This window comes from Dromaius novaehollandiae, chromosome 8, assembly GCF_036370855.1.
Source record: "Dromaius novaehollandiae isolate bDroNov1 chromosome 8, bDroNov1.hap1, whole genome shotgun sequence".
In the NCBI taxonomy this organism is placed as follows: Eukaryota; Metazoa; Chordata; class Aves; order Casuariiformes; family Dromaiidae; genus Dromaius; species Dromaius novaehollandiae.
In genome coordinates this window covers 22,896,162-22,919,805 of record NC_088105.1, presented here as the reverse complement: position 1 = coordinate 22,919,805, position 23,644 = coordinate 22,896,162, and the positions used below count along the sequence as shown (strand labels likewise).

Here is a 23,644-nt window from a genome sequence, read left to right as displayed (position 1 = left end):
AAGTACTGTATGAATTGAACTGCTGGTGCACAGAAGAGAAGATAGGCAACAAAGACTCTAAAAACAAGGCTGCCAGGTTAGAATTTTATTCCCCTAACAAGGGGAAATCAGTTCGGTTAATTTTCAGTGTGACATATCAAAGCTACTAGGTACAAGAACTTGCTGCTTCCAATTACAAAAAGATTTTGAATTTCATGAAGAAAGTTTTTCAAGTGCTTCACAACTTTATTACATATGTTTAAGGAAGACAAAAAAATGTGTTGTGGTGGATCTGTATGTAATTGTAATGTTGATTTGCCTTAGCTTAAGGGGGGAAAAAAAGTGGGGGGAAGTAGGAGTAGTTACAGCAGGCTCTTATACCTCTGTGCCCAAAGGCAGCTTTAGGCTTAAAGGAGCATTAGACAAGTCATCATAGGAAAGTGTTGCTGTTCATTTTAACATTAGTACATGTTAATTGAAGTATTGAAGCTTCCTCCAGTAACTGAAGTTAGTACTTCTAGCACTTGGCTCCAAGCTCTGGCTGCTCCTGAAAGGTACTGTCCTTAAGCTAAACGCTTTATGTTATTCTATGGCTAGCCAAAAGGGAATTTACTCTCAAGTTGCATATACATCCTTATCTATAGAGGCCTTGGCTTGCCCCTACCCCTTGTTGCTGCCATACCTCCTTTTCATAGATGTATGCCATTTGTTTCCCATTAGAATAACTGAAGTTGTTTACATACAAAAAGCAGGAGTCAAGTAGACTACATGGATGAAGTTTTACTTTTAAGATAGGGTAAGTACTACAACTGAAAGAGAAAGGATGCCTTTGATTTATTGTAAACAAAAGTATTTTTCAGTGAAAGCCTCAACTTGATTCAACAGCAATAAAAATGAAGGTTCTGTACAAACTGTACTATTAAACATGTTTTCCAGTTATTCCAAGAAGCCATTTAAAATCCCCAATAGTATTTTAGATTTGATTTTTTTTTTCTGCCCAAGATCCAGTAGGTATTACATTCATATTTTTCACCAAGAAAATTACCACTTGAGTTCTTTGCTGGTTACAAATAATTATTAGCTCCTAGTTGGAGGACACTTACCAAGTTAGAGATAATAGTTAACATAGTAATTCTTAAACTAAAAAGTTGATGTTTACAAAACAGCACACTTAACCCAAACTGCCTCATACTACATGTGGTACAGCAAAAGATGTTTGCTTTTACATGTCTATTGATGTTTTTGTGCCGAAGTTTAAGGAATGTATTTAATACAGGACATCCAAAGCAATTACAAAGAAACTCTTAAACAGTTAAAGCTTGTTCTTCTTACCTATGTTAAAAATGAATTAAGGGGTCAGATGTGTAGAGGTATATGGGTGACTGCCTCATGAAAATCACTAAGGATTTAAGTACTTCATACCTAAAGCACTTACAAATTAAACATTAACAGATAATTATTGAGTACAACAAGGTATTTTATGCACATCCAATTCTATACAATTGTGAAGATAGATGTAAATCTGAGCAATGGCAGGGATGCAGATTAAAAGTTATACAGTGATCACGCCATGTGGCATGCCAGACTAAGATAGTTTATTTACTCATGACTTGAGACTTAATGATTCCTTCCCTGCTAGAAAAGAGAATAGTAACATGCTGCAGAGAGTACTGTTGCTTTATATTCTACATAGTTCCTAGCTGCTACTATCACAGTTAGGCCCCCATTTAGGTAATATCCCATGATTTGAACAATCCAACTTCTGTCCTACAGTTCTGGTCTAGCTCTGGCTTATTAGGTAGCTGCTGTAATAGCTGAGGAGGATCTAAGTACAAGTCTGTAGCTCAATTTGTATGGAGATTAAAGAATCAAGAATAGCCACAGCTGTAGTTTGTTATACACTGGATTCCTCTTACAGAAAGAGAAGAACAGAAAAGGAAACTTCTGCTATCAGTATTAAAAAGTTATCTCCCATTTTCATTATGAAATAGGTTAGTCCACAAACTCAAGCTTTCAAGATCTTCTACAGCTTATCCTGGGCTAAAGGTGTTGACCAAAACACAACAGCGTCTGCTTTTGAAACAGATATCTATATTGCTGCTAGAGTATGTACATCTTTTTAAGAAATAACATTTAAAAATTCTTGGCTTCCAACATGGTACACTATATCAAGACTTTTTAATTAAAAGTTTTGAACTACTTAAACATTCAAGATGTAAGCATGAGGTAACAAGGTGTAAACAATCTAACTAAAAGTCTCATTAAAACATGAAGGTTCTGGAATAAAATTTTAATTTTCCAGACAGTTTAAAAATTATCAATGTGCAAATTCTGCCATGCCAAGGTATTAGTAAACTTCAACCTCATAGTTCAGTTTATTCACAACAGCAGCTTGGACATAGCCACATTGTTTGCAGTAGTGATGGTTCTTCATAAAACTACTCGTGATAAAAAAACTGCAAATATTTCACAAGTGAGTGATGATTTTCACAGAATTGTAAGAAGTTACATTAGTCAGTGTGGTGGCACAGTGAATACTTTCATCCTGTTTAAGATCTGACAAAGTGCACAGAACAGTCAAGCATGCAGGGTTGTTTTTATGTCCATAATACAGCATTGGAACACCAGAAGGTGCTTTTGGCCTCTGCCACATCCTTCAGTGGCATGTTCATTCTTTGAGAAGCCCTGTGATAGGGCACTGACTGAAGACAGAGAGGCATTAGTGAAATCTGAGTAAAGAAACATCTTTAAAAAATGCTGCAGATACTTGTTATCAAATGTGGTAGGCCGCTCTAGCGGCATCAATATTACCTCCTGGGGGTAGAGAAGCTAAGAATCATTTGTATGGGAAATTTTCTTCCACAGTAAAGTTTTTAAGTTATTGAGTATTAAAGAATGCTCCATTTCCATCTGATTTGCTGTAACTTTAAGGGCAATACACAAATACAGTTGTTTTTCTAGTCCTTCGTGGATATCTGAAGGAGCACCACGAAGCAGATAGTCTTTGAGTAACTGACAGACTTTTGCCAAATTTGGCTGAATGACTTCTGTGGTACATCTCATTTTACTTTGGTCACATAGAGTTCTACAGTCTGTACCATAAACGCAGTCCAAGTCCGAGTCACACTGACGATCTTTAATCATTTCTTTCAAATTCATTTCTGGCACAATTTTTCTCATATCCATCATTTTCAAATCATATTTGTCATTATATCCCAAATTTTTGGCACTTGTATCGCACATAAGAAAATTCCCATAAGGTCCATGGAAAATATCTTCCACAAATTCTAAAAGCCCTATAGCAATTTTTGCCTTTCTTGGCCATGATGGAGTAAACCACTGGTCCATGCTTCTTCTGAAGCCAGAGGGGATGAAAAGTTCTATGATCCATGGAAGGCTAATTCCATAGAGAGAGGTATATTCAACTCTTTCCATCACGTAGAGATCCCCACAGAAACCCATCAGTTTCGGAGTGTGTTCTTTATCCTGCAAGATGACCATCAATAGAAACTCGTCTAGCTGCAGAAGCGCCCATGCAGACTTCGCCTCTGGCAAAGAAACTCTACCATCTTTGTTTCCATCAGCAAAAGATAGGATGAGATTAACCAATTCTGAAAGATTTCCTTGTTCACCCAGTTTTGCCTAAAAACAACAAACAAACAAACAAAAAAGATTAGGTATAATTTCATTACCTGCCACCCAGCCACCTGTAATTCTCCCTCCTACCATTCCCTTTTATGGATAATATGGTAGGGTATGCCATGCTCTGGTTTTCAGTAGTTATAGATGTTACAGGACTTGCTACCAGCTGCTTGAACAACTTCCTTTGGTTTGTTTCCAAAGGCACCAAGTATATGAACTTCTGAAAGTGCTAGTATTCTGTGCATTTCAAAATGCAAACATTAAAATTCAAAGATTGTTCTTTGTCAGAGTAGTCTTTAGAAAATCTTATCCAAAGGTTTAAGTAATTTGTTAAAAAAACTGTTTGTAGAATTCAGATGTTAGATCAGGTTTCATTTGATTAGACTTTGCAAATTACACTCATCAGTTACATTTCAGCCTACCATAAAATGTATCAAGACACATTTAGTACAAATCCCATACAAGTATACTGCAGTACTTAATTCTGTTGTTTGATATAACCACCTCCATTGTATCAGTATAGAGAAACAAGCCATTGCTTGAATCAAAACGGGTGTCTTTTCAATAACTGTCAGTTCACACAAAAATCTGATACAATTCTTTTAGTCAGACAAACTTCCTAAATTCTCCTAAAAATTAGTCTAGACTATCTGTTGCTCATTCAACCTTAGAGACAAAGCTACTGTAATGCATGACAACCAAGTCACTAGCTTTACATAATGTATCTACATGCATCTGAAGGCATACAGATATGCATGCTCAGCTAGGACAGATTTACATCAATCACTGGAAATGGGAGCTATCGTAATAACAAAAGAATTTTAAGGAAATAAAACCCCCAAATCACTGCTGACTGTCAGAACGATAACTGCGTTCTGAGAATTCTGCAGGAGCACTGAGGCAATAGAAACAAGTATCACGCTAACATAGTATAGAAAGAACTGAGAAATGGGTCTGGTCATTCTGGTTAGAGAGACTCCCACTAACTCAGTTATCACAGTAATTCTTCCTGAACACAAATAGATTAGTCAAGAAATCATTTAAATTGCGCTTTGAACAAAGTCCTGGGACCTGGTTACAAAAATGCCAAAATAGCAAATATATGTTTTTGTTTGTTTGTTTTTACTATATTTCCTAAACAAATGAAAGTTTTAGACTTGTAAGATGCATGCTAGCTTCCATCTGCTAAAAACGGAAGGATAAAAAGAAAGACAGTAATTACTTCAAACTTCAAAGCATCTCTGGGACAAACTATTTTTGTGCTAATTTTTCTAACTTCACTCAATGAACAAAGCTTATACAATAGGGCTTTCTCTCCAACTATAGGAAAATAAGCCTTTGTCAAAATAGAACAGATAAGCATATACTTACTTTAAAGAGACCATATACCATTTCTTTGAATTTCTGAACAGTGGTTCCTCTAGTTGGTTTATCAAATAGGACTATTTCCTTTCTTGGTTCTGGATCAGCACCAAAATCAAGTCGACTAGCTTCTTCCATCTGGCATTTTATAACACCTTGCAGATTTCCCCAAATTCCTAAATACATCTATGCAGGAAAAATGGAAAAAGATAAAAGAATTGTAGAAGTCATTCATCTAAAGATCAGCTGTGCTCCAAACACTGCTTTAAAAGTCAAGTAGCAACACAAAGCAGAAAGCTGAGTGCTTACTGACAGTGCGCAGAGCCAACATTCAAACAATGGCAAATTCAAATACAAATGCACTGCTACAGGCACTTACGAGAGACTACACTGTCCAAATATAAAGACAGGGTGATAAACAATATATTGCCATTAGTACCATCTATGCAAAAGTGTTAAGAGGCTTCTGTTTGGGAAGCAGGATAGCAGAGGTAGTATGCAGTACAAAAGTGTAAGTATTCTGTCAAAATGTGAAAGGATCTGGTCATCTCCTTGGAAACTGGATTCTATAACTGAAAGTAAAGAGTTCACAGCAATCACAGGTTTACTGCATTTTTAAAATCCACAAGGATTCAGTCAGAGGCACACTCCTTCACTTTTTCTTCAGCTAGTAATTCACACAACATGATCCTCAAATACTTACCTTTCTGCATGTATTCATGAAGACATACTCAGAGAAACAAAGTGACTAACAAATGCATGAGCTTTGACTTGAAATTGTGAAGTGTTAAGCAGCTACAGCAGCTTATTATAGAGGCCACAGCCATGGCTGCTGGTTCTTGTTCCTGACTGTCGAGGTGTCTTCTCAGCTACACAAGCAAACCTGTTTCTACAACTGCACCATTTGCTGCATCAGAAAGCTGCTCCAGCTTAATGCCTTACAAACACAAGAAAACCTGCAACACTTGCCAAGTCAGATCAGTTCCCCGAGCCAGTTCACCCAAATCCCAGACCTGGGCCAGCATAGCTGACAGCAGTACCTGCACAGCGGAAACCGCATAAACCACTGTCGCCCCCCAAATGACATGTAAGACTGTGGCCCAGCAGTTCCCAGTCAACAAAGCATGATAATGTTGAAGACCAAAGAGTAACAGGAGCAGAAGAGCATTGCTCCTCTCGCCATGATGCAGCTTCTCTAGGTGCCTTTAAGGTCAGGCAAGCTGCAGAACGGAAAGCTGCACTCTCCACCCCTTCAGCCTCCCAGACAGGCACTCTGTTTCCTATTAAAGCTAGGAGAGGCTAGAGCAACACTTGTCTGCAGGATCCAACAGGCAGCTGCTGGCAGACGAAGTACGCTCCAGGGCCTTCCCGGGGCTACAGGTTTAGAGAGAAGGAAGATGCCACAGAATGGGTAGGTGATGGGGGGGTTAAGGAGGGTTTTACGTGGCTAAATGGGTATATGAAGATGACATTGAGTCTTTTAAGACATGTGTCCACTAAATATTACAAAATGGCAAAAGTACAGAAATACCAGGATGTACGTACGTATTTACCCAACTCTAAGGCCAATTCAAATTACTATAAAAGACAGTGTTCTCTGTTCAAAAAGAGTATTCTCTGCCCACCCCCCATGTGGCGGGGTGACAGACGGGGCAATCAAATCCTATATTTGCTGAACATCAGTAAAGTACATACATTATGGCTAATACAAAAGAAAAAAAAAATCACGAAAGAGAAAGTACACAATTGGTTACAGACAGCTGAGCCTTAACAGAACATGTAAAGCAGAGTGAAACGGATAGCTGAACATTGTTATCTGCAATTTTTAAGGCCCTGCTCACTCTGACTGACAGAACAAACAAATTCAGGGCAACAAGATTATTTAAGGCATGTGTCACAGAATTTCTAGTTTAAAATAACAATATTTTGGTATGCTTTGCATGTCACAGCAAATAATGTTTGAAATAAGCTATATGTAACAGATGTAGCCTGCTTACACTAAGGGCTGCTTGATATTCTAGAAAATAATGTTTCAGTGAGAAAGAATAGAGCTAGGTTAGATGTGTAAAGCCTCACCTGGTTATTGGGCTTTGTTGACAAACATTTTCCAAAATACAACGTTTCTTTTGCACACAGACTGCTACATGCTGAGCCATCAATAACTCCAGTCTTGTATTTATCACACTGAAACAAACAAAGAGAAAAATATTTAATGAAATTGTCCAAGATCAGGGGCAACAACCACCTCTCTCCCAACACCTGACTCATGAAAGAAAAATCTAAGGAAACAATTCAAAAACCCTATCCCCAAACACTGTTATTTAAGAAATATAACCATTTTTTTTATCCATAACAGAAGATAAAATCTTACTTTAACATGACAGAATAGTATAAATTGATTAATTTACATGTGGCACTGACTGAACTGACTGTGGAATTAATTGGGGCAAACACTTCAGAAGCAAGCCATGCTAAATATACTTACTATTATTTTCCTACAGTCATGTCCTCTGCATAGCTCTGTGTAGGTGGAATACTGAACATACATAATCCAGCTGCCAATAAAAACTACTAACCAAGAGATAAAGAGATACTTCATCCGCATATATGAGAAACGTGCCTAGAGGACATAAAAAGAAAATATTTTCCATAATCCATTCAGCAGTAGTCAGAACCATAGAAAAGAAACATGATTTGCTATTCCATCTTTAAGAACTGGACTCCCACACTGACAAAATAAGCAACCTGCAGTACCTGGAACATGGGCTTCCACCAGCAAACAAAACCAACAGGGGAGGTCAGTTTGACTTATTGGGGGGGGGGGGGGGGGGAAGGAAAATAAAGGTATAAATAAATAGAAGAAAAAAAGATGACAGGTCCTTGCAGGGCAAGCCAGGCTGCAAGAATCAATCTGATAAAAATCAGAACTGGGCAGATCTCCACTACTTGCATTTTCCCCTCACTGAGGCCGGTTACTCCTGTACTGCTTCTGGCAAACCACATCCAACAGAACAAGAACCTGGTCAAACAATAATCTGTGTTAGAGTGTAAATATGCAACTTTCACATACAGGGGGCAGAGTGAATATCAGGGAAAGGCTCCATATGCTGAAGTCTCCCACTCCTTCCTTGGAACATCACCAATTAATTTTGTGAGTAAAATTGCTCTGTACTAGCCTCATCTCCAGTGGTCTTCTCCTTAGTTGTACAGGACACTTACGTGCTGTTTCAGTGACCTCCCCTTTACTCCCCCCCCAATTAAAAAATGTATTAATAAATTAAGAATTGATTGGGGAAGGGAAGAGAGTGCTGAGCGCCTGGAAGGAGAGGGAGCAGGGAGTGATCTGGGGTTTTTTTTGTTTTTTTTCCTCCTTTCTCCCGGGTCTGGTACGCTAACAGTTTGATTTTCATACTACAATCAGAATTAGAAAATAACTAAGATGTCAGGATCAGCTTTAGCAACAGGAACAGAATGCACAAAAGCAGCTCTACTGGGTTAAATGCAAGATCCATTCCCACCAGTATCCTGATCTCCAGCAGTGGCTGCAGATAGATGCCTAGGGAACAGTGAGAACATGCTGTATATCTCAAATGCTCTCCCATTCTCCTTTTGAAGAACTTCCTAAGCCGGATGTGATTTTCTATATTTAGTAAATGGCACCTGATTTATCTTTCATGAATTTATCCAAACTCCCTTAGAATTCATGTAACTTTTTAGCATCCACAACACTTTTTGGCAATTATTTCCACGGGTCTACTATTGACTACACCGGGGTGGAGACAGGACTTTATTTTGCTTAAATCCAGCTCTTATTAGCTTTGTTTTATGTCCCTTAGGTCACATACTGGAAGAGATGATGAATTATCAATCTCTATCTACATCTGTCATGACTTTGCAGGCCTCGATCACATGCCTCCCTGCCAGGTCATGCCTTTTCCAAATTGACAAGTCCCACTTTAGCTGTTCCTCCTAGAGCAGCCATTCACGGTGTTTGGAAAAGGTTCTGAGAAAGGCAGTGATGATGAGCGGTTTTTGTTATACGCATCACATATATATATGCAAATTTAATCTGTCATATAGGCAAGTTCAGATGGCTCCATCTGCAGGAGAGAAAAAGCACTGAAATAATATAAAATTCTAGTAATTTTATAGTAATTAACCTAGATCACAGTGAATGGAAAGTACGGCTTCACCTTTTATACATTTTATATTTTAGAAAAAATGTTATTGAAGGAAATATTTTTCTACAAATCTAGGAAGATGATTACTTTAGGACATACAAAGATCCTTTGCTTAAAGTTTGTTAGCTTTCATAAGTATATGCCAGCAATTCTTTTAAATGCGGGAGGTGGCCCAAGCTCCGCCTGTCTGCTTGTACTTCATGAGCAAGCGGGCAGTGCAGGGATGCCGGCAGCTGCTGGCAGGGACACCCCAAGCCGCCCCAGGACAGCGGTGCTGCGGGGAGGCTCAGGACGCACCGCCGCCAGGGAGACAGGGTCAGCCTCGGACCCCTCACGTCACTGCGGAGCCCACAAAGCACGTGAAAGTACAGGCTGCACCACTGAACCACGCTGACTTTGTTCTGCCTGAAGAAGTGAACGACACCGCGATAAACTTTTGCTCTTAGTAGCAGTGTGGGCATCAAGGACATCCACGTTTGCTCCTTTTGCTAACAGGCCATTACAGCGCTCAACGGAAAGGACCCCCCGGTGCTCTGGAGGCATCGGCAAGGAAGTGCGTTTTGCCAGGGCTCACCCGCATGCCCACACCTACAGCGGGGCGCCAAGGCAAGAACGCCAAAACTGCAAACTCAGTCATCATCTTGAAGCTACCACCTGAAGCTTTGGGCTTGCTTATTTGGCTTTAGAAAGGGAAGTACATCTCTCAAGATATAATTTATTTATTTTGAAGGAAACTAAGATCAAAGCAGCAGTTCTAACTGTTGAATGGTAACTTGCTTTAACACCCCTCACAAGAACCAGCTTTCTCAAACCTTTGCAAAAGAAGTAAAATCATGGGGTACAAAAACCCCACACATGGTCTGCAGTGGTTCCAGCTCTTCCACAGTAACCTGTCTCGCGTTTCAGGGTACACTTTCACATAGCCACTCGCTCTATCAGAAGACTTAAAAGCAAGTGTATTTGGACCGCACAGTTCTGTATGGGGTGTCAAGTCTCAAAGAGAAGCAGGAATGAGAAAAACAACACAGAAAAGCTGCTAGGAAAGATGATGCTATATGGTTCAATCCTTAATTTTATATCCTAGTATTATTTCAGTAAAGCACCTAGTACAGCAGGCACTTTAACACAGGAGAGCAATCGCAAACTCTAGAAGTGAATTGCATTATTTTGAAGCATTATTCCACTCCTTAAGATGTGACCCACTCTATGAGGAAAACCAAGAGCCTTTGGGCTATATTTTGAGAGCAGCAAATAGACAACCCTGTGCCCAAACACCCATAAGATACAATGCTACTGAAGTCAAAGGCCTCAGCCCAAGGAAATCTTAATATCGCCTCCTTGACAAAACCACTAAAAGCCCTATACTGAATCACACAAGAAGCTGAAGCAACAGGTTACACAGAAAAGCTGGAGCATGCCTGTATGGGCTTTAAACACATCTGGCATAAATATTTATCTCATAGTTCTTTATTTCCATCCAAAATGCATAGCACTACTATTTTGATGTGGAATTTTGTATTTGTGGTCCCAAGATGTTAATGAATATACATTCACAACCTCTGTAAGAAGGTAAATGCAGATACTAAGAGGGTGAACACTTTTTCTGAGGAAGCAGCAGAACAACCTGCCCGCAGCGAGTGACTTATACCTAAACTTAGACACCACAAGTCACAGTCCACTGCTCTAGCCACAGCTTCGTCCTTCTCCCCTTCAAAAGAAGAACAGAAAAACTCTTTTAATACCCTCTTTATATAATCTACTGAAGCTTGTTCAAAGCTACATACTCCTCATCTTGCTCAGCACAACATCCAAAGCTACAGTAAGCGCATAACTAAAGTTTATCTGGGAAGAATCCAAAACTTCAGTCATCTTACTGAAGCAAGTGGGAACTGCAACGATGCCTGTATACAAATTTAATGCAAGAGCGCTGACTCGGGTGTGGATGTCGTCGTCCCTCCCCCCACCCCAACATCCAGCTTATACACTCACTTGCCTACATTATCATCTCAAAACTTCTTCCCCTGCTTTGAGAACAGTTCCTCTTCCTTTGAGTAAATACTGTAATTACAATCCAGCACCTGGAGATTTAAGACAGTGATTTCCATTTTTTCAGTATACTAGGCTATAGCTTTCTGTATTTCAGCTGAAACGTCACAAGATGATCTAGTCACACAGCCAGAGGAGCTCTGCTGAGAGGCAAACAGCTGCGGTCAGAAACTCATTAGTGTTATACTCTAAGTTTTTCTGCTTTTGGAAATCAGAACCGAAACAGAATGATCTTGCTAAGGCTGCATTTTCACTATACAAGTTGTTCAGCACCGTACAAATTGTTCCACCCTGGTTCTTTTCAGCTCTGTGCTGAAGCCTGCTGTCATCTCAGTCACACCCCAAGAACTGCCTGGGGGCCTGCACCAGAGATGAAATCAGAGCTGATGTGATGCACAGCACAACCTACCAAACAGTTATATCAACACAAGTGGCGGGATAGCACATCCCAGCAAAAGAGCGGAAATATCTTGAACCAATTTTGCTAACAACATTTTAAACCTATGGCCTTAGTGTTAAGTTTTGCTCCTCAATTGCCAGTGCTGCAAGTGAAGTCAACTTAAAGAGGACTGTGTACTGCAAACAGATTAAAAAAAAAAAAAAAAAGATTCATGCCTTAGATTGTTGAAGAGAACAATGTGAGTATTTTTTCTGTAATATACATAGCATATTCACATACCAAAAAGTCACTTTAAAAAAATCATTGCATAGTAAACCATGTTTATAAAGCCTTTGGTCTTCTCTAAACATCTATGATTAAGACTAAACATTATGATTTATCACTAAAGAACATAAAGGTTTTGTTTATGCTGCTTAAGAAGTACTACCAGAATTTTAAGAGACTGATTGTGGTATTATAGATGTCTAATAGTTTAATGTGACTGTACATCTTTAATGTAAATACATGTCAGAAAGAACATTGAATAAAAACATCCAAATCCAGTCTTACTAAGAAAACCTGACTTTCAAAGATTTGTCCCACTATCATAAATGTAGCGCTTGTTTATATGTAACTAGAGAAGGAAAGAGATGGAGAAAAAACTGCTTTAGGGAAAACTTCAATTTCCAAGTACAAGAAAGTGGTACAGGAACATAGGATTGTCATGCTAGACTGCATCAATGGTCCACCTAGTTCAGCGGACAGATCATCATATCAATAAAGATGCTTCCAAGAAAATGCAAAAAAAAAAAATCCCAGCGAGGAATTATCAACTCAAATTATTTTTGATTCCAGAATCCAAATAATCAAATACTTCATCACAAGTTGTTGGTTCAGCAGCTCATGTTTTCTTCAAACAGGAAAAATTATCTCGACTGCTCATAACTGAGAGCTCATACACGTAACTGTATTACTGCTAGAAGTCACTGACAGAAATACCTAAGAGGGAGCTTTCTGAAATGAGGGGACTGCAAAGCCTCGTGCCCTCAGTCACTCCGAACCAGGGCTGAGCTCAGCAAGAGCCCAGGGCTAAAACAACCCACCCACCTACCCCCAAGCTCCCCAGTGGCCACTTGCATCTCATCTGCTCTAGGAGTAAACAGGATCGCCGTTTCCAGGATAGCTAGCTCCTTAGTATCAAGCTGTATTAAGATGGATTACACATTTTGAATTATCTTTCAGCTTTCACAAAACTAAGCAAATATAGTGAAAAATCAAGACCTGAATTGAGAAAAATAAAACGGAAAAACCTCATACTGCTTCAAGTGCAAACTCTCAGGTACCAGCCAACAGCTCAGCAAGCTCACGCAGAGCAAGGCAGGGGCGTCCCAGGAGACGGTGACAGGGCAAACAGTCTTACCTGGCTTTGCAACAACGGGAAAACAGAGAACTTCAGCGGACGTAAACAAGTCAGCCTATTCCTGTTAGCTAGAAACACTACAATCATTTATGAGTACTTAAAAAAGATTGGACACACAACCTGCATGTGTCATGCTAACACTAGTCCTCTGTCGTCTTTGAGGAGCCAGAGGAACCAGAGGCAGTGCCAAAACACCCAAAGGCAACCGCAGTCCCTGCAGCAGGGCCCTGCCTTCCCCTCCCTACACTACAGCCATGGGGTCACCCCTATTCCTTCACATGCACTCACTGGACTCGGTCCCAAAAAAGTTAGGAAAAAAAATAAAAGAAACTAGACTAGAAAAGTCTAGTTAAAAAAAAAGTTAGATTCAACTAACCACTTCTTTGTGGTAATGAATTTTGGCCAGATAAGAACTCATTGTAGGAATCCTTTAAAATATTTCATCAGGGGTGTTGTAAGTCAGGAATAATTGACGCTATTTTTCTCAGAGCCACAAAGACCTTAGCTGGATTAACAGGCAATTTCTCTAAAGCATAACATCCACAATATGGATACGAGCTGGATTGAGCACAAAAGGAAACCACACAGAGTTATTGTTGGTCTACAGCATGGTGAGAAAGTGCTTACAAAACCACCGGTGAGGAAGCTGAGGGTGGAGGGGACAGAACGGTCTCTCTGGCCAAGAAAAAAGTGGAAGCAAGGCAGGGGGGAGTGTGTGTGGAAATCACACCAAGAAATCCCCCACCATACACGAGCCTTCCCAACTTAAAGAATGCTACTAAAATGACAGAACTGTAGGATTAGGTTTAAAAAACCAAATGGACTCAAAATACCACATCTACATGATTAAAATGTTAAGAATCACAAGCTTTCTTGCAAACCTCACTGCCTGAGCAAACAAATTAATGAAGAGCAGTACGGGAGTCACCCTATATATGAACGAGCAGTAAATGAGAACTGGTGCTTCACCAATGGGTTCAGAAATATTATTTTTCTCCATACAGAAGAAAAGAACTGTAAAGTCTTAGCTGATGGAAATTATGTTAAACCGGACTCAGCCTCCTCTATTCTTTCTTCCAGTCCATTATCCTTATCTAGGCATTTACAGTCTCCATCTGACAGTTTTTTCTTTCCAGTATCCTTCTCCAGCTGTTTGCTTAGCCAGTCCTTGTCTTCCCATCTTGCACCACATGTCATCTGCTACTCTATTTTTTTCCAGCTATTTCCAGTCTGCTCCCACCCCACCTGAATCTGCCGCCCTGGCCTCACAGTTCAGTCTTCCTCCCCAGTGCGGCACCCACTCTCAGGTCACAGTGCCCAGCACGCCTCAGGACCTCATCTTCTTCCCCAGCTTCTCCAGCATAACTTTCCTGCTTAAAGATCCTCCTCCCAAACTACTGCCCATGTACAACTTACTTGTCACCTACAAGGCATCTCTTTCATGTTTTGGGGAAACCAGCAGAGACGGCAAAGCGCCAGAGCGTCTCTCTCCCTGTTCTCACTCCCAGAACCAAAGGGAAGCTGTAAGCAGGGCAGATGGATTCTTCTTATAGTTTAGTTTTTACACCCACGCATGCTGTTTTGACACACAAAATGCACAAACCAAAACAAAAACAAGGAGAGGTCCATTCTTCCCTGGCAGGTCTGTCCCGGCAAGCCCAGGTTACCAGCCTTGAGGCGGTTCTCCAGCAGAGGCCTTTGAAACGCAGCGTTGAACTGAGAGGTGAAGGAAACGGGTAGACTGAAGACATAAGGTACAGCATTGATCAGTCACCCAACCTGTATCAGGCACAAGCTTACAGTCACATTTCTCTCAGACTGGCTAAAGAACACAATATGTTTTTTACACCACCTTCACACTTTATGCTGGTTGAAGAAGAGATAATGCTTGGTAGTTTTAGCACTTGCAAATAAAAACTACCATGATATAGTCACACAGGTTCAATGTCTTCTATAACAAAATCTTTATTTTTGATAAGGGGGCTTCTAGATCCCCTAAAACCAATGGTTTCATAACCTGGAGTTTAAGTTTTTTGCTGCTTTTCAGCATGAAAATACCAATGAAGGCTCTGCAGTGCAATTCCTGAAATTATCTAACTAGGTGAGTCATTAATCTATTTTTACTTAGGCCTAATGTTTCTGTAACTAGACACAGCATCAAACAGAAAAAATGACTTTCTTTGCCTTTGCAAGCACAACGAAAGAGATGCAGCAGCATCTGAAGAGAGGTACAAAAGGTATAACTAAAACATGGTATTTTGGTAAAAATCAGATTATATTCAATTACTGTTAACCATGCAAGGAAGGCATGTTCATTAGTTTCTTGCACACATCGTTTTGTTAGAATTGACTTCTGTTCAGTTAAGCAGACAGCTGCCCATTATTCCCATTTGGCCAAAACCTCTGTCTAAGGGTTACCACCGCTCAGCAGAGTCTGTAGCAGCTACACGCTCAGGTTTCATACTCTGTCTGAGAGTCAGCCTCTTGATGAAAACCCATTTTCATCGATGGTTTATGATAAACATACAACAAGCTGGAGTAGCTAAGGCATAGGCACACATTCACTCTGCCACCTTTGTTGTACGTATAGTAAACTAACAGAGAGTGGGGGCAGAGAAGCATCTTAACCTGGCCCAGCAGGACCCCACAGAGCTCAGCTGCCAGCCTCGCTGCTGATTTGGTACAGCTGAGCCGTGCCAGGCAGAAGCAAGAACGGCTGCACAGCAAGGGCTAACTCAAACCATCCTTGGCTTCTTGCAGTGCACATTGTCACAGAGCTAATATAAGAAAAGATAATTTTCCTTCTAAAAATATATCCCTAGTATAGTGCTGTGAACCTTATCTGAGTTTCATGATGTATTTCATTAAAACACCCCCCACACACACACCCGCCCCGAGCATCCATTCTCAAAGGATGCTTGTAGCAGCTTACAGTCTCCTGCCCAGGTTTGCTGCCTGCAAAAGGCCGAGGACCTTGTTTGGAGTTTCAGGTAAATCCTCTTCCTTCCTACCTCACCTCTCACTCTCTCTGTTCAGCCTGGAACCGCCAAGACACACTGTGCAAGGCAAGAACGAACCGAAGTCTCCTGTTCTCCATCCTGCACTTGGCCTACAGCAGCTGGAAAGGCTGACAGGTTACGTATTGACATTCCTTCACAAAAAAGCTTTCTCCAGAAATGTTTTTAAAATAAACAGCACTGTTGGTACAAGTGTCATAATTTAAGAATTCAGTTATGAAGCTAGGTGCCATCTCCATCTCATGTATTTTAATTTTCAAGTTTCTTTCATTTATGAAATTTAATTATACTTCTTTAAATCATTTTTTAATCCTAGCAGATGTTAGCTCAGATATCATAACATACCCTAGATATCATAACATACCCTCTACACATTCCTCAAGGAAACACTTCCCCAGAGTCCAATTCTTCAAATAAGCCTGGGTATTATTTCTTTTGGAAAGCAAACAGAAGCACCTGTTAAAAATATGCTAACACTTTCAATCCAACCAGCATAATTTACATATTTAAAACTTTTAAGTTCATTAAGCTTTCCCCTTTTACCCTCAAAAGAACATGCTGCAAGGGAAGGACCAACTATACAAACCTTTAAAAGAGAGAAAACTCATTAAGTTAGCACAACGTGCATTCAGTTATAGCATTTTGTACTTTTTTCTCCCCTCCAAAACTGTTATCTATAAATTGCATCCAGAATGCCTATTCTTACAATAAAAAAAAAAAAAACACCTCTAACACTACATCTCAACAATGCTAATACTCTGTGCCAAAGAGACACAAGTATCAATGTCAATACCTTCTTCCAGGGTTCGCTATCTTGCGGGAGCCCAGATCTGGACCACCACCTCCACCACGCACTTTATCAGAGTTTCAAAGTAACATAAGAACTTCTTGTTACGCAAAATATTACCCGTGAACAAGAAAGGATATCAGCCCTAATAGTAGGCAATTTTCAGTAATTCAGGCAACACCTGTGAGAGACAGGAGCTCATAAAACTCTAGAAAAAACAGGTATTTACAGATATTAAATTAAATTATATGAAGGATTACTTTCCAGACTGATTACAGCTGTAGAATAATAAGCCTGCAGAAAACAGGATGCTTGGGGCAGAGTTTGAATAGAAAAAAGAAAAAAAAGTGTTCTCTTTTCCCAAATTGATTTTTGTTTTTAGAAGTGAATCTTTCATAACTATCTAATTACCCAGTCCTTACCAGAACATTGCAGAACACCTACAGGGAGAACTAAAAATGACGTTATCCTACCCTCATTTCTGCAGACAATTCTGAAAATTGCCTTCCTAAAGCCTGTCACAAGGCTCTTCTCCACAGAATTTGTCTTCTATTAATAGGATTACTAAAAATTCTAATATATTAACTTTCTTCAATATTTTTCCCCACACGAAGAAGGTAGTTCCTACGGATCAGCAACCACAGCAAGTAAGCACTAATGATTATCTTTCATCTATTTGAAACATAAGATACAGAGATACTATTTAGAGACAGAGCTAATTTTTGTTAGTCATTTTTTAATAACCTTTAATATTGTATAACAGAAATAGTGCAGCACACAAAACTACTGGTAAAATCTGAGAAGGATTAACTGAAATAAGTCTACTGATTTTAGGCAAAGCTGTTTTCATTTCTAAAAACTACTTGGGAACCGAAGCTTTCTGGGACAACAAGCCCCCTTCATTCCTCAGAGTTTCTTGCCAATTCATCCCATGTACTTTTATAACACCAAAGTGCTACTTAATATGAATAAGCCATTTACTACAGTCTCAGGGACTACTAGTGGTCTGCAAACCTTGGGACTACTGCTCAACATTGACCATGTTCATAGTACAGGGAAGTAAACTGTATCTCTGCTTTTATCCAAATTTGTCCTCCTCAGACAGAGAGAGAATGTGTTTGGGACAGAAAATCCTCCCCAAATGGCATCTGAGTGCATCATACAATTGGCAGGAAGTTCTGGAGAAGCTGGATTTATTTTGGGCCCAACGCTGTGCCAACGCAGTCACACAGCTTCTGACTTGTACGAGACTTACGTCCTGCCAATTCAGAGCACGGACAAGCGTAGGGTTCCACTGTCTTCGATTCAAAGAGGATGACTTATTTAAAAAAAAAAAAAAAAAAAAAAAAAAGGTAAGGCCTTCTTTATCATGTGCAGCAAAAGGCTTGATCATTATTTGGTTTCTTCCCATACATTCTATCTACCAAATTTCAGCTTCCTCCTCAAAATCAGCCTGTAAGCACAGAAACACTTTGTCTGCTTCACCTAGGAAGTGTCAGAACTGCTGTGCACGTGCCGTACCAATGCACCAGGGACACAGATTTACTAAGCCTGGTTTGGTCACATGTGGCAAGTAATACAACTCAATTACACCAGACCTACTGCACACGTGCTATACAGGTCATTTGAACACTTCTCTGGGCAAGAAGGCCCAGACAGACACAGACTGGGGAACAATACTAACCAAGAAACTTCATCCAGCATCATAACAAACTTCTAGAAAATTTTGAATAACATTTAGAGCCACAGAAGGACCAAGAGCTCTGAAGCGATCAAAGCAGGAAGGAAGCATTCAGAACCAGGAAGCACAACAGCTCTCCTCCGTTCCACTCCTCTGTCAGGACTCTTGAATATAAGCCAGGGAAAACAAGGATGAAGGAAAGCACTTGTGATGCTTTAAAGGATATTACAGACTCAACACCTCCCATCACTCATACATTCTACTGTCATGTGCATTTAATAATAATTAGACGGTTATCCCCTGGAACAGAACTGGAAAACCACTTCTAGCGAAATTCAAGCCTGGATACGCTCCAAAGAATGTGGGGAGCAGCAGATCAAAATGCAGCTTAACTGCTTGCCAGCTTTTTGATGAGTGTACTTTTTATGCAAAATCTTTTTATAGTTAAAGTGTAGGAAAGTGTTTCTTTGTTTAGTGCTTAATGTTTAATTCTGCAAAGTATTCCACATAACTGTATTCTACTAATCCTCTCCAAATCTATGAGTTGCTCACTCAGTTTTTGTTTTACATATTAGCAATTGGAAAGGGCAGATAAAATTTCTAGGCTGATCATGTTAGAAATCCTGTTTTGTTCTCTTTCAGGTTGATTTATAAATCACAGGATACATTGCAAGGCAGCTAGTAGGAACTCTGGGCAAATTGACCCTTACTGTCTTGCTTGTCACATCCTGGACACATTCATATTTTTAGAGCAGACAGTATACACTTGAGATTATGCTTTTATGTCTTGAATTGTTTCTATCCTGACCAGTCAGACTTAGTGAACAGTCAGAGATATCTTTTGAAATAAAATAGGATAATGCTAGAGATGGAAAACAGGATGTTTCCCCTTAAGATAAAAAAAAAAAAAAAAGAGAGAGAGAGGATTAAAAGCTTATAGGTAAGTGATTATATAGTAAATTTCCATTATCTGGGGCTATACAGCTTGTTTGCTCTTAGCTTTTCAAAGACGGTGTATCACGCACTACCGAAGTACGTGGGACTTCCCTAAAGAGACTGAACTTGGCTGAAAGTCTCTAGGGGCCAGAACTTGTGAGCACTGGGGAAGCAGGGGGGACTGAGGAGAGGGCGTGTGCACCTTCCTCACTACCATGCACAAATCCTGCTGGTTTGTCCTCAGCCTCACAACACAGTTACTAACTGTAGCTATCAGATGCACAAGTAACCAACTGCTCTTAGAAAAAAATCTCTAGGCCAACATTTCCCCAAACTGGGATGCTCTCTCCTCCTTGCAAAACATACATACATCAATCACAACTATTAACTCAGTGTTAATCACCCAAATGTACATGCAACCTGCATTATTAGATTTTATCAGTGGTATCTAGCAGTGTTTAGAAGCTTGTTGGGTTTGAGGGTTTTTTGTTGTAGTTTTTAATATTACATGATTTGCAGTCCAAGTAATGTGAGAGTTTTTATTTCAAAGTCACTGCCTGTTTTGTGACAGAATTTTATCATTGTTTCCATAGATCCCTAAACACTAGGTCTGGGCTAAGGAAAGATGTCTAGGAGTTTGTACTGATCTTTTTACATGAGCTGAGGATACTTGACACCATATTGCCCTTAGCCAGAAAGATCATCAACGGATTAGCTATGGATCTACTGTTCTGCATGCAAGCTAAAGAACATTAAAATTAATTAATAACAGAACATTTGGCATAGCATGCCAGTTGCAAAACAGCTCATAGCCTCTTGCTCTTAGTAAAACAAGACAGTTAGAAGAGGCATTAAGTTCCTTGAAGAACTTGAAGTTCCTTTCACAACATTCCCCCCCCCCCCCCGAGTCTGGCACGCAAACCAGTAAAATTGGTAAAGTTACTCAGCAATATAATAATATTCCCCACTGAGCTACTTTAAATATACTATGCAAGCCTTAAAACTTCCAACTCACTCATAGCTACATTTCAGTAAGTTTAAATCTTCCATCTAGAAAGCACTGGCCTCTTTGGAGACAAAAGCCTCAACAGAGCACTCTGCAAGTGATCAGTAGAGTTAAACCACGAATACATTTGCCATATACCAACAGTAACATGTAATGACAAGTAAAGCCAATATATCGATAGCTTCCTGCCATTCTATGGACGCATCAAATAGCAACATGCATTTGCTATTTGACACAGAAAGGTAAGTTAATGTTCACAAGGCTTTTTTAGCCCTTCTCAAGGCGAATCTATAGAACAGTCAAATGCAGTTGTCCAGTGTATGAAACATTAGTCGGAAATTTTTATAGCAGAAAAGCTAAAGAAGTTCCTAGAAAAATAGTAAATAATATTTGCTCCTAATGAATTAACTTGCTTTCCTCCTGCTTCTCAACAGATTTTAAAATAATGTATTTCTTAAAAGGCCTTAAAGTCAAGCTGAGAATAAGGATGGAAAAAAACATAGTCAGACTTCACTATGTTGTTATCAGAGAGAGGTTTATCAAGGCGAAGGAAGCAAACAATCTGGAGAGCTGTAGTTCAGAAGGTAGCACGTAAATTGTTTATTTGTGAAGTAATTTTTATTTGCATCAGAAAGTTTCTCCTGAACAAGTGACTAATTAGGTAGATATCTCAAGAAGAACGCTGCCCGGTCTAAAAAAGTCAAGTGATATCAGCCGAGCTTTGCAGACATGTACCATAAAACAGATTCCAGAGAGGTTAAAGTTACACCTGAACGCGCACACGCCTCCTCAGAGGTCACATCCCCCTCCAGACCATCCCAGAAGGGAATGAATTTGGAAGAGCTCCAGAGGAAGAATTAAAACATTAAAGATCTCAACATGCATCTGGATTAAGTTTACATGTTTTTAATCCAGTGATCACAAAGCATTCAATAAGACAGTAACAGATGACACCGTAAGTGTGTATGAATTAGCAGCATACATTAAGGAGGCAAATGCATTTACCGCCTCCTAAATAACAAACGTGTATTTTAACCACGGTTAACGGACAGCGCAACAGATGAGCGGGAGCCCCGCCGAGGCCGCCGCGCACACAAGGTCACACCCGGCTTCCCAGCAGCCCCCCGCCACCCCGCAGCCCCCGGCGGAGCCCCGGCGGCAGCCCGGCCCCGCGGGCAGCCCGCTCGCACGACCGCGCACCGCGGCGCGGGGAGCCACGGCCGGCAGCGCTTCCCAGAGCGGCTCCCGGGGCGCCCCCGCCCCGGAGGGGGGAAGCTGCGCCGCGGGCTCCCGCCGCCGCCCGCGGCCCCCGGGCCGGCACCACGTAACAGGTCGCGCCGGCAGCCGGGGGTGCAGCAGAGCCGCGGGCGCCGCGGCGGGGCAGCGGGCTGGCACGGGCCGCCCCGGCCTACCTGGGAGTAGTGGGGCTTCCGCAGCCAGGCGCCTGCGAAGAGCCGCCTCGCCATGGCAATCGCACATCCCCGCGGCCGCCGGCGGGCCGGGCCGGGCGGAGCGCGGCGGCGGGAGGCGCTCCCCCGCCCGCCGGGCCGGGCCTGCCGCTGGAGCGGAGCGAAGCCGCACCGTCGGCCGGCACGGGGCAGGGAGGGGGGAGGGGGGGGGAGGGGGGGGGGGGGGAGGCGGCGGCGGCGGCGGCGCCCCCTCAGGCACCGGCCGCTGCCGAGCAACAGCGGCTGACAGCGGCGCGGGCTCGCCGGGCTCCGGCCTTAAAGGGCGGGCGGCGGCCGCCTCCGCCGACGCAGAAGCCCGCCCGCACCGCCACCCCCCGCTTAAAGGGCAGGATCGCAGCGGCTCGCAGGGAGGGGGCGGGGTCCGGCGGCCCCCTCGCCCCGCCCCGCCCCCGCGGCGTGCCGCGCGCCGAGGCGGTGGCGGTTGCGGCTGACAGGGCCGGCGCCGCTCCCGCTCCCGGGCCGCGAGGGGCAGGAGGGGGGTGAGGGGAGCTGAGCGCCGCCCCCGAGCGCCCCTCGGCGGTGCTGGCTGCCGCAGAGCGCTGCGGCCCCAGGGCTCTGCCTGGGGAGCGCTGTGAAGAAGTCTGTTAATAAATAATGTGTCTCGCTGATTGCAAACAGTCCCCCGTCTCTTACGGGACAAGTTATTGAAACCAGCTGTGGGGCCATCACCGTCTAAAGGGAGCATTTTCCCCCAAAGCAGGAGGGATGGTTCGTGTGGGCCGCAGCCACGCTCACCGTGTCGTAGGTGAGGGGAGCAGGTCTCCCTCATCTGAGCACCCCCGGGCTGGTGGTGGCCCTGGGCCTCCCTCACCCGAGCACCCAAGGCTGGCGGTGGCCCTGGGCCTCCCTCAGCCGAGTGCCCAGGGGCTGGTGGTGGCCCTGGGCCTCGTTGCCCACGCGCCTCAGGGCTGGCAGTGACCCCAGGCCACCTGGCTGTGGCCCTGGGTCTCTTCCAGCAGCCACCAACCCCCTTGGCGAGAGCCACACTGATCCCCGTGTCAGAAGCACCAGGCTCTCTGGGAAGCAGATGCGTGTTTTTTTCTCATTCCAGCATTTCTGCAGTACTAATACAATGTTCAACAGCAGTAACGATAGCAGGTTTACTGCCAGAAGAAAAAAAATGGCACTTTCATGATCACATTTGTCATAGCAACAGTCTGTGATATCACCGGTAACCGCAGCCAAACCGGGACAGGCTGTTGTGTAAGCAGCAGTGAATTAGCTAGCCCTGGGTCCAGCAAACGCATTGGGTTGGTCTCACTGCAAATGTTTGCATCTGCAGTATCCTTCAGTGGTCCAAAACACTATTCCTCTTCTACCATAACCTAATTCAGAAAGAAAAACAGACACAGACTGATGTAACATCTACACAGTCGAGCGACATCGGTCTCGTAACATGGGGAGGAATTGTCAGTCGCTCCTTCACCAGAGGATCTCTGAACGCCACGCACACTTGTGAGCAGCCCCACTCCAACTGAAATTAGCAGGAACATTGCTAATTTCAAGTAAAATGGTCCTTTTTTTACATAAAGATTAAATTTTAATTTTGTTCTGTCTTCCCATGTTCATGGCTTGACTGTGATTCCTTTAACACAACGTTTTTAGCAGAGTCAGAGTCAGAAGCTGGGAGTCTGCTGCTCTGCTGCTTTTTGGCTGTGAAACTTTGGTCAAACTGATTCTGCCCCTGTGTATGGACAAAAATAACGAGAAGCTGAATGTAACATGTTATGGCTTTTGTC

The 23,644-nt window shown here is 42.1% G+C and overlaps 1 protein-coding gene across 1 annotated transcript; it reads right to left on the bottom strand.

The window, feature by feature from the left end:
* Positions 1–744: 744 nt before the first annotated feature.
* DIPK1A (divergent protein kinase domain 1A) lies at positions 745–22,250 on the bottom strand. Its single transcript, XM_064515916.1, has 5 exons — positions 21,849–22,250; positions 7,469–7,603; positions 7,060–7,167; positions 4,993–5,169; positions 745–3,621 (listed from the first exon to the last, which is right to left on the bottom strand). Exons 1-5 carry the CDS (start codon positions 21,900–21,902, stop codon positions 2,809–2,811), a joined length of 1,287 nt encoding a protein of 428 aa, XP_064371986.1. The 5' UTR covers positions 21,903–22,250; the 3' UTR covers positions 745–2,808.
* Positions 22,251–23,644: the final 1,394 nt, after the last annotated feature.

Coding starts and splice junctions, on each gene's coding strand:
- DIPK1A (XM_064515916.1), bottom strand. CDS start 21,902: ATGGCGAGGCGGCTCTTCGCAGGCGCCTGGCTGCGGAAGCCCCACTAC. Junction 7,604..21,848: donor GGAAGCCCCACTACTCCCAG/GTAGGCCGGGGC, acceptor TATGTCCTCTAG/GCACGTTTCTCATATATGCG. Junction 3,622..4,992: donor TGGTATATGGTCTCTTTAAA/GTAAGTATATGC, acceptor TGTTGTTTTTAG/GCAAAACTGGGTGAACAAGG.